The sequence below is a fragment of the Octopus bimaculoides genome, chromosome 6, assembly GCF_046866305.1.
Source record: "Octopus bimaculoides isolate indiv1 chromosome 6, ASM4686630v1, whole genome shotgun sequence".
Taxonomy (NCBI): domain Eukaryota; kingdom Metazoa; phylum Mollusca; class Cephalopoda; order Octopoda; family Octopodidae; genus Octopus; species Octopus bimaculoides.
The window spans coordinates 65,688,012-65,700,155 of record NC_142933.1 but is presented as its reverse complement, the minus strand read 5'-3'; the positions used below and the strand labels follow the sequence as shown (position 1 = coordinate 65,700,155).

Here is a 12,144-nt window from a genome sequence, read left to right as displayed (position 1 = left end):
GAAAATGATATTTATGAGGCTGTCATTTTGTACTGATCTCCATTAAAACTCTTGGATGATATTGTCTTCTTCTTGAAAATCTAATTAAGAATTTTGGTTAGAGACTCAGTGTAATAATATAAGAGATACAAACACTAAGTTTTATTTTTGGCAAAAACTTGTTACCTGCATCTTTAAAAATAAGTGATAATAATAATTTATTCCAGTTTAGTCTTTTTAAAAATTTCATTTTTTAATTAATGACTTTTTTTAATATGAAATGATAATAATCATAAAATTCCTTCTGAGATGAATCTTGCAATTATTTTAAATGCATGTGTTAAAAGAATAGTAGTATTACTGTCTTTCTTAACTAACTCTATTTCCTATTTTGGTTTCCAGTTTAATTACATGTTTGATATCAAGTGGCTGATGCAGCAATATGCTCCAGAATTCCGGTGAGTCGGTCTTTTATCTTTTACTTGTTTCAGTCATTAGACTGGCCCATGCTGGGGCACCATTTCGAAGAATCTTTTAGTTGAATAAATGGATCCCAATACTTATTTTTATTAAGCCTGGTACTTATTCTCTCAGTCTCTTTTGCTGAACCACTAAGTTACAGGGATGTAAACACACCAACACTGGTTGTCAATCGATAGTGGGAAACAAGTATAGACAAACATATGCAATAGACTTCTTGCAGTTTCCATTTAAAAAATTCACTTGCAAGGTTTTGATCAGTCTGAGGTTATAATAGAAGACATTTGCCCAAGGTGCCATGCAGTGGGACTCAACCAGGAACCATGTGGTTAGGAAGCAAGCTTTTTACCACACAACCATGCCTGCATCTAATGAGTCTAAGGAGTTATTTTCCCTCATCTTCATACATGTCATTTGAAACAGATGGTACAATCAGGGTTTGAATGTTTTTGTTCATAAGTCTGCGTAATCAGGTTTGACTTGAGGCTAAACATCAACTACAACAATCACTACCATCACGAGGGAGGTCATAATGGGTGATGATGTCTGTAGAAGCCATGTCTGAAAAGATGGAATTGTCATGTCTTGAATGCCTTTCGGTACTGATTTGCTTGACTAGTGCTGACCTAAGACAGTCACTAGCATTAGACAAGTATATAGTTCTTTTGTCTTTCATGTTTTTCTTGTTTCAGTCATTAGACTGTGGCCAGGCTGGGGCACTGCCTTGATGAATTTTCAGTTTAACAAAGTGATATCAGTACTTCTTTCTGAGCCTGGTTCTTATTCTATCAGTCTCTTTGGCTGAACCACTAAGTTATAGGGATGCAAACAGACCAACACCAGTTGTCAAACAGTGGTGGGAGACAAACACAGAAACAAAGACACACACACACACACACACCTAGCTACTTTCAGTTTCCATCTACTAAATCCATTCACAAGTCTTTGGTTGGCTCAAGGCTATAGTAGAAGACACTTGCCCAAGGTGCCACACAATGTGACTGAACTGGGAACCGTGTGGTTGGGGTGCAAACTTCTTACCACACAATCATGCCTGTGTCTTTTTTTTTTTTTTAAGACAGTTAGTGTGATGTGGGTAGAACTTAGTTACTATTGGTAGCAGGTCAAACAGCTGCTGCAGAAGGGTTCCATTATTGGCTTATTCTGTAATACTTGAACCATGGGAACATCACTGAAGACTTCAGCTTTGTATTGTGATTCAAGAGAAAATGTTCTGCAGTGGTTTTGTTTTATATCTTATCCTTCTTTGGGTATCTAGAAAATTCTGTTGTACAAACTCTCAGATAATTATCTAAAGATTAAAAATATATATTCTTCCAAAACCTGTGGTCTTGGGTTTAGTCTCACTGTGCCGCACCTTGGGCAGTTGTCTTCTACTAAAGCCCTGAGTCGACAATACCATTGTGAATGAATTTGGAAGACGGAAACTGGAAGAAGCTTATCATATGTATGTACATACATACAGACATAAAAATGTGTATGTATTTATATATAAATATATATATATAGGTAAGTGATAGGCTTGCCTCGATCCTTCAGGGGTAGTCTGAAGCATCCAAGCAACCAGGGGATGTTTAAATCCGGAGGCACTCCTGGGGATCACCTGTATGGGTACCGTCTTGGGAAGAGGGCATCCAGAGGCAGGTAATTTATTGCTTAAACCGTACTTTATAATTATATTTATGTGGAGAATGGAGCAACAAATACAAGAAAAAGCAATATTGTTGGATTAGTTAACCGTTGTTTTATTACGTAATAAAACAACGGTTAACTAATCCAACAATATTGCTTTTTCTTGTATTTGTTGCTCCATTCTCCACATAAATATATATATATATATATATATATATATATATATATACATACCGGAGTAAGCACATGAAATGTGCAACAAAGTGGAAAAAAGAGTACTCAAATACCAGAGGTAGAGTAATAATATATATATATCATTCATTCACACATGGTAGTGCGTGAATAATATTCTTAAGGTCAACATTTACTCACTCACAACCACTTCTAGGCTTTGTCACTAACTTAGTTTTTAACCAAGTTAGTTGATGTTTACATTTATAGATTGGTCACATCCTAAGCTACATTTTGAGTGACAAAATTTGAAAATTGCTTTGGTAGAGAAAAAGTTTCAGTAAAATATGTGAAGTTAAAAATGGGAGAGTAACAACTGAAATCAAGTCAGATATTCTTTTTTTTTAAAAGAAATCTATATTTCATTTTAGCTTATTTGATAGATCTTGGTGAGAGGAATCTATCCATGTTACTTATATTGTTGTTGACTGTGACTTTGAAGTTTTGGCCCCAACTATAGCTTAGCTAGCCAAAACTCCGAAGTCACTGTCTACAACATTCTTGTTTAAGAATCGTAAATTTGTACTCTATGAAAGTATAAAGTAACCCATTAGATTAATGTAACATTGTTTTTATTATGACTGAACTTAAATTGCACGCACGCACACACATACTCTCACACACACATACTCTCACACACACATACTCTCACACACACACATACTCTCACACACACACACATACTCTCACACACACAAGCTCTGTTATTAGTACCATTAGTAACACAATGAGCTATAATGATATTTTCATATAAAAAATAAAATTCAACTTTATCAATCCCTCTTATTTTCATATTCTTGAACTAGTTTTCTCTAAATTTCAGGCAAAAACCTGTTCTAATAGTCCATGGGTTTAAAGGTTCTGAGATGACTGGTTTACAGAATGATGCATCTAAATTTTCCAGTGTGTCATTATGTCAAGTAAGTACATTTTACTTCTTATACTATTCACAATTGTTTACTGCTTTTCCATTTTATCAATGCTCATTTTATGTATTAGCTTTTTTTTCCTAGCTGTTTGCCATTTGGGATTAGTGAACTTACAGGAATGGAGGCACAGTTAAATAGCAAAGGAGAAGACAAATCAATTTATTGAGCTAAAGGAGAAAGCAGCTCAATTTGTTGAGGCAGCAAAAATAGCAGCTCAGTGAACTGAGTTAGAGTAGAGGACGATTCTATTAATTGAGCTAGTGTGGAAATACTCAGTCAACAAGAGTGACAGGAAGGGTGGCTTAGCTAATTTAGGTGGTGGAAATGATGGGTCAGCCTGCAAAGAAGGTGTTCAGTCAGCTGAACTTGCAAACATGATAGTGGAAATGGTGTTTTAGCCAATTTAGTAAACTGAGGCAAGAGAAAAGATGACTCAGTTAATTGTTTTAGTTGGTAAGACATCTCAACTATCTAAACTGCCGGATAAGATGGCTCAGTTAACTGGTACACAGAAAAGATGACTGAGAATTAGGACCTTTTTTTAGTTCATTAATAGCCTTGTGAAGGAATTTGGAAGATAGATCTGAAAGAAGCCTGTAGTGTGTGTGTGTGTGTGTGTGTGTGTGTACATGTGCGCATATCTCTGTGTGCTTACAAAACTACACTGAATTACAGACTGGACATCACTATTTGTAGCTCAACTACATTTGGTGACATCATCTTTATTGGTTGGAGTGCAACTAATGACATTCATTGACATTTCCTATCAATCTGTTAGCTCTGTGCATTTGAATTCCTCTGGATTAAGAATAAGTCCTCTACTTGAAGAATGGGCAAGGTTGGCAACAGGCAGTTGTGCCCAGCCATAAAAATCCTACTTCAGTTCTCTTCTTTCTAAACCATGCTTTGTGGACAAACATATAAAACAAATTGAGCATTTCATGGAAAAAATTCATTGGTTCAAATGGTAGAAAGTACCATTTGGAACTTCAAAACAGTCTTGGGTTTTGATTTTAGCTGACATGAAGATGACAAAAAAAAATATCAAGATGCCTGGTGATATACTGTGATTGAGAAAACTCATGCAACTTTGCAAAATGAAGTCCTGTCAAGCCTTTCCCAACAACTCAACTTCTAATGCCCATCCCTTCATCAATCTTCTGTGTTACTACTCACTCATGTATTCCCCTATGTTTCACATTCTATCTCTTTTATTGTCCCTCATAATCCCCTCTTCCTCCCTGACCCACTCCTATTCTCTTCCCTTCACTTCCCAAAATTAATATTCACTCTGACCACTTCAGCCCCCATTGCCAAGCATCTGTTCACACTCTTTTCACATCTGGCAAACTTACTTACCTCCACCCACCCTTCTGTTCCTCTAATCTTATTCTCTGCTTTATATTTACCTTGTACCTTGAAGACACACTCTTGTCATCTTTCTCTCTCTTTCCAGATGGAGAAGCCATGTATCTCCTCTTCAGCATGATCATTTCCTGTCATTCTATCATACATCCATCTCCTTCAAAGCTATACTCCACTCAGTTGAGGGGTTTCAGCTTGCAAGTACCTGATAACCTCACCAGTGCTGATGCTACATAAAATGCATCCGATACATTCTGTAAAGTAGTTGGCATTAGGAAGAGCATCCAATTGTAGAAGCCTTGCCAAAGCAGACATTAGAGCTCAACATAGTCCTCTGGTTTGTTAGTTCCTGTCAAACCATTCATTCAATGTCAGCATAGAAAATGGACATTAAATACTGATGATGGTGAAGAATGGGGAAAGTAAATTTACTAATAATTTGAAGACGATTTGCTCTTTACTATGTATTTCTAATCTTTATTTATAAATTCCAGTTTTCATATTAATATATGTAACTGAAAGTCAAAGTTTGTGACTTTTAAAGATAATGAAATTTAGAGCACTTATATGACATCTGTTCCCAATAATCTATCACAGAGGTGATGAACTTTATACTCATCTGAAGGCTAAGTACAGCTTTCTGAAAACAGTGTAACATTTGAGGGAAAAAACATTATAGTAGAATATATCTTTCTTGATTACATAAATTTCAACTAATAGAGAATGTTAGAAACATCTACTGTTTTTCTTAGTCAGTTTAGTATATAGTGTAAACATTCAAACATCATCGCTATCTTTTCAAATCTTGCTGCAATCACATGTCATTTTTTGGTCTTCCAAAGTTGTCTTAGATAAGTCAAGTTACCTTTTTTTGGCTGTAAACTTTGGTCTGAAAATTCTGACTTATATGCTGGAAAATACAATATCTTTTATCTTTTACTTGTTTCAGTCATTAAACTGTGGCCATGCTTGACAAATTTTAATTGAACTTCTTGATTCCAGCACTTATCGATTTGTAAAGCCTGGTACTTACTCTATCAGTCTCTCTTGCTGAACTGCTAAGGTATAGGGATGTAATCACACCAACAGCAGTTGTCAAGTGATGGTGGGAGATACACACACACACACACACACACACACATGATGGGCTTCCAGTTTCTGTCTTCTAGATGCACTCACAAAGCTTTGGTTGGTCCAAAGCTATAGTAGAAAACACTTGCCCAAGGTGCCACACTGTGAGACTGAACCCTGAACCATGTGGTTGGGAAGCAAACTTCTGACCATACAGCCATGCCTGTACCTATTTCTTTACACTTGTAATTATTTGTTTACAATTGTGTTTTAAGAATAGAAATCTGAAAATTTCTGTTAGAGTTCTTTTCATCAAGTTGCTTATTCTGATTCTCTACCATTTCTACATTTTGTTAGAGTATTTATGAATCATTATATTTTATAAAATAACAAGTTTATTAGTATAAAAGTGTTTCTGAAAAGTGGCCCTTGTCAGATGGTAGTAGTAAACTTCAGTGTGGCCTTCCAACATCAAATGGTTCTTCATCTCAGCTCTACCACATTGCTTCTTTGTTCATTCACTTAATGTCTGGATGAAGGTGGGAGTGGTTAATTTTAAGGCAGGATGTTATGGCTGGGTGCAGTTTTTGTCACCAAATCTTACCTGTTTTTAAGTAGGAGTTTTTTTCATTCCAGAAGTCTTTGAAAGTGCAGAACAGTCTGTCATAATATCAGCAAGATATGTTGACCACTGGTTTGCTTAACCCTTTTGTTACCAACCCGGCTGAAACCAGCTCTGGCTCTGTAGTACAAATGTCTTGTTTCCATAAGTTTTGAATTAAAATCTTCCACCAAACATTAGTCACAATTTATGTTCCTAACACTAGCTTAATGATAACTAAGTTATTTTACTAAATTCTTTGTTATATTTAAAATGATTAAAAAAAACACAGAGCATCTCAAAATAAATACAGTAACGAAAGGGTTAAGTGGTGATAATATGGAATAATCAACATTCATGCACACTCTCTCTCAGGGGCTGTTAGCTTAATGGTAGCTGATATCTGAGAAGTATTGGTTTGACTCCTGCAGCTGACTGCTGGCAACCTTTTTCTGTCCTGTATGAGTTAATACCCAATCTTTCTCAGCTGTACTTACAGCTTTACTACATTCAAAATTTACTTTCTTGTCTGCAACATATATATATATATATATATATATATATAGGTTAACTAGGAAGTTAGTTTTTGTATGTGGCAGATATTCAGGTTCAATAAACACTGAAAATATGCAGAAAACAACTTCTGTCTCATTCCAGGGAGAAAAACTAAAAGTAGTTGATAGCTTCCGATATCTGGGTGACCAAGTTAGTAGTGGGGGTGGGTGCGCTGAAAGTGTAGCTGCTAGAATAAGAATAACCTGGGCGAAGTTCAGAGAGCTCTTACCTCTGCTGGCGACAAAGGGCCTCTCGCTCAGAGAAAAAGGCAGACTGTATGATGCATGTTTACGAACAGCCATGCTACATGGCAGTGAAACATGGGCCTTGACTGCTGAGGACATGCGTAAGCTCGCAAGGAATGAAGCCAGTATGCTCCGATGGATGTGTAATGTCAGTGTGCATATCCGACAGAGTGTAAGTATCCTGAGAGAAAAGTTGAACCTAAGAAGCATCAGTTGTGGTGTGCAAGAGAGACGATTGCGCTGGTATGGACATGTAGTGAGAATGGATGAGGATAGCTGTGAAAAAGTGCCACACCCTAGCGGTTGAAGGAACCCGTGGAAGAGGCAGGCCCAGGAAGACCTGGGGTGAGGTGGTGAAGCACAACCTCCGAACATTAGGCCTCACCGAGGCAATGACTTCTGACTGAGACCTTTGGAAATATGCTGTGTGTGAGAAGACCCGGCAAGCCAAGTGAGACCAAAATCCAAGGCCTCTGCCAGCGATGTAGCCAGCCCACTTATGCGTAACATTCCTTCTTTGGACACTAAACTCCGCTTGCGAAGACCTGTTGAGGCAAGTGAAATCGAAATCGAACTGAATTTGTAGACTGGCACCCATGCCAATGTCTTCATTGAACACTAAACTCAGCTTGCGAAGACCTGTTGGGGCAAGTGAAAGTGAAATCGTGATGGCACCAGTACCAGTAAATCACTAAGAGCACCGTCTGAGCGTGGTCATGTCCAGAGCACCAGCTGTTTGGCTTTCATGCCGGTGGCACGTAAATAGCACTATTTGAGCGTGACTGTTACCAACGTCGTCTTCCTGGCACTTGTGCCAGTGGCACGTGAAAAGACATTCGAGCGAGTTTGTTGCCAGTACCGCTGGACTGGCTCCTGTGCAGGTGGCACGTATATTACACCATTTCAAGCGTGGCCGTTGCCAGTACCTCCTGACTGACCTTCGTGCCGGTGGCACATAAAAGCACCCACTACACTCGGTTGGCATTAGGAAGGGCATCCAACTGTAGAAACTCTGCCAAATCAGATTGGAGCCTGGTGTAGCCATCTGGTTCACCAGTCTTCAGTCAAATCGTCCAACCCATGCTAGCATGGAAAGCGGACGTTAAACGATGATGATGATGATGATGATATATATATATATATATATATATATATATATATATATATATAGGAAAATGAAAAAAAGCCAGAATGCTGAACTGGAAGCATATTTTAATAAAGATTTTTTCTAACCGGTTTTCATTGCGAAAAAGCAAATTATCAAGAAGTAGGAGAATGAAAATGTTTTTTACAAAGAAGTACAAAATGAAGAAAATAATATATAAAACAATAATATATAAAAAAATAAATATACCCATACATTATATTGTCTTTGAGCTTTTGTAGTTCAATAGTAGTTCATGTATAAACTGGTAGGAAAAATAAGGATGCATGAGAGTTGAGAGTTTTGTTAGGTTTAAAAAAAGGGTTAAAAGTTTGTGTTAAGCAGGAAATGTGGTGTCAAAACAGGAAGTGTGTGTAAGGGGAGACAAGTGTTTTTAGTTGGAGTTATGAACTCATTTTCAACAGGAAGTTTGTGTCTGTTCATAGAGAAATAAGGTCACTGAGGGGTGTGTGTGTTATATATATGGTTTCTACAGCTGGATGCCTTTCTTAATGCCAGCCACTGCAAGAGTGTAATAGGTACATTTTATATGCCACTAGCACAGGTGCCAGTTATGAGACACCGGCATCAGTCACAACTACAATTTCATTTGGCTTGACGAGTCTTCTCAAGCATGACATATCGCCAAATGTCTCAGTCACTTGTCATCACCCCCATGTGACCCAATGTTCGAAGATCATGCTTCACCACCTCGTCCCATGTCTTCTTGGGTCTACCTCTTCCACAGGTTCCCTCCACATACACACACACACACACACACACACACACACACACACACACATGATGGGCTTTCAGTTTCTGTCTTCCAGATGCACTCACAAAGCTTTGGTCGGTCCAAAGCTATAGTAGAAGACACTTGCCCAAGGTGCCACACAGTGAGACTGAACCCTGAACCATGTGGTTGGGAAGGTAACATACACTCACGACAAGACATATTTTCATGGAAGATTGAAAATGAAGGATGCCACTTATATGACAATGTTACTTGTCTACAACTACCATGCAGGAGCAGGTAAGAGGAGGGGGCAATAACATGCTCACATACCTATGTGTCTAGCTTCTTTCAGTTTCCATCAACCAAATCCACTTACAAGGCTTTGGTTGGCCTGGGGCTATAGTAAAAGTTACTTGGCATACTGAGGGACCAAATCTTTAACCAAGTTGTTGGAAAGAAAACTTCTAATCACAAGGCCATACCTATATCTAAATGTGTGTGTGTGTGTGTGTGCGTGTGTATTTGAACCGTAACAAAGTCCTGGAAAGAGCCAGCAGTCAAAGCATTGAAACACTGTCTCTGATGGTTAGGATATGGAAGATTGAAGGTTTCCATGCCAAGTCTTCAGAGAGCTCACTTCAGGGAAAAGACCATGGGGTTTCCCTCTTTGAAGATACATGAACTAACTCATAACAATGAAGGCCACTGGACTTGAGCCAGTGAAACACAAGCCTGAGATCATACCAAGTGGCATCAACATTGGAACCAAAAACTTTGAAACCACCAGAAGAGAAAGAGATAAAGCTGCCACCACCACTACCATTGTATATATATATATATATATATATATATATATGTATATGGTGTTAGGAAGAGCATCAAGCCATAGAGACCATGCCCACAAAAGACAATTGGAGTCCGAACAGCTCTCTGGCTGGCCAGCTCCATGTCAAACCGTCCAATCCATACCAGCATGGAAGATGGAAGTTAAATAATGATGGTGATATATATTTATATATATACATATTCTTTTAGTCATTTACTTGTTTCAGTTGTTTGACTATGGCCATGCTGGAGCACTACCTTTAGTTGATCAAATCGATCCCAGGACTTATTCATTTGTAAGTCTAGTACTTATTCTGTTGGTCTCTTTTGCTGAACCACTAAGTTACAGGGACGTAAACACATCAACATTGGTTGTCAAGCGATGGTGGGAGGACAAACACACACACACACACACACACATACGTACACGATGGGCTTCTTCTAGTTTCCATCTACCAAATCCACTAATAAAGCTTTGGTCAGCCTGAGGCTATAGTAGAAGTCACTTGCCCAAGGTGTCACATAGTGGGACTGAACCCAGAGCCATGCGGTTGGGAAGCAAGCTTTTTGGCTCACAGCCAGGCTTCCTGATGTTTCCAGCTACCAAATTCCTTCACAAACCATTGGCCAGCTTGAGACTATATTTACTCAAGCTTTAGCAGTAATAGGTTCAGCAACATAAGAGTGCTTCAGAAATACAGCTTGACAGATCGTAGTAGTTAACTTCATTGTGGCCTTTCAACTTTAAATGGTTCTTCACCTCCGATCTGCCACATTGCTCGTTTGTTCAGTTCAGCTACATGATACCTTGTTTACCATGCAATTGAACTGATCCCAAAATCATGTGGTTACTGAATTTTTTATATTTGTTGTATTACTAAAAGATAGAAAGGGAGAAGAGGACTGTATAAAGTTAACCTGATTATAAATGACAAGCATCCACAGGGACTTTTGTGCTTTTTTCTGTTTTTGTAGTGTTAAGTGGATACCAGTTAAATCTGTTCCTGAGCTTTTGATTATCTGTAGTTGAACTTTAAGAAGATTTGTATTCAGAGGGATTCCAGCTGTAACCATCCTGTCTTTTTAGGAGCATGGAGAGCATCATTATTATCTGTTATTTCTTTTCTTGATTTAGGATGGTAGGGCATGACCTCAGAGAAATTTGACTGTTATTTATAACAGGCCAAGTGACCATATAGAGGCTCCCTTGTTGACTCACAAGACACTATTATTATTGATAGGTAATTATTTCATGTATGATCAATTGAAGCCATGCAGGAAATAACAGTGAATTATTGTTAAGTGTTTTGGTAAAATACAGCAAGTAACATCAGTAACAGGATATAACACAATCCATTGGCTGTTTCCCTTATATCCTATTGACACCCACAGCTTTACTGCTGAATAAAAAATGCCTGAAATAATAATAAATGAAAATAAGGTGTGGATTTTGAAATTTTTATAGAGATTCATCCTCCACAGCAGAAATGTTAATGTTGCTCCTGTTGCTGAAGAGGATGGTCTGCAAGAGCCCGATGTCAGTGTTACATAAAAGCACTTGTGCCAGCACCATATAAAAAGCACCTGTGTTGGCTCCATGCAATAGCTCCCATGCCAGTGCTATGAAAAAAGTGCTCATACTGATGCCATGTAAAAGCACCCAGCTCAACCTGTAAAGTGGTTGGTATTAGGAAGGGCATCCAGCTATAAAAACCAAGTCAAATAAGACTGGAACCTGGTACAGCTCTCTATCTTGCCAGCTCTGATCAAACTAGCCAGCCCATGCCAGCATGGAAAATGGACGTTAAAGGATGATATTGAAAATAATGATTTCTTGTATCTGGCAAATCTAATGTTTTAAAATCTGAGGAAAATAATTTTGTCATGTATTGGTTCACTACAGTTTCAGTGGCAGAAGTGATAAGGAGTTTCTGTGAAACTGGAGCAGAACAAATACCTCAAAATATTTTTGTTAGATGTTTATATGCAATTTTCTCTCTGATGAGTAGATTTTTTTGCCAATGTATATGCATATCACTGTATCACCCAGACTATTAGATGTTATATATGACTAGTCATAATGTGCTTTGCTGCATTGTTGTAGCTTTTGAATAATGCCACCCCATTGGTTAGGTGGGCTGGCCAACATTCCTCTTAAATGGAACGCCACTCTGTCGCAAGTTTACCTATTTACAGCTGAGTGAACTGGAGCAACATAAAATGAAGCATTTTGCTCAAGAACACAATGGGCTGTTGTTCTGGAAATCTCAATCTTGTGATAACGGGTGCAATACTGTAACCAGTAGACCACTATATACGATGGGCTTCTT

At 38.1% G+C, this 12,144-nt stretch overlaps 1 protein-coding gene across 5 annotated transcripts in view; it reads left to right on the top strand.

Moving 5' to 3' along the window:
* The window catches only part of LOC106882043 (uncharacterized), a 68,455-nt gene extending 63,291 nt beyond the window's left edge, over nucleotides 1–5,164 (top strand). For 3 of the 5 annotated variants that reach the window (XM_014932601.3, XM_089354008.1, XM_089354007.1), the window contains exons 5-6: nucleotides 382–437; nucleotides 3,167–3,371. In XM_014932601.3, coding sequence (XP_014788087.2) covers nucleotides 382–437; nucleotides 3,167–3,356 — 246 coding nt within the window. In that variant the 3' untranslated portion in view covers nucleotides 3,357–3,371. Of the gene's footprint in view, nucleotides 1–381; nucleotides 438–3,166; nucleotides 3,372–4,728 lie in introns of those variants that run through there. The other 2 variants (XM_014932600.3, XM_089354009.1) reach the window with 1 other exon arrangement.
* The last annotated feature ends 6,980 nt before the right edge of the window (nucleotides 5,165–12,144 follow it).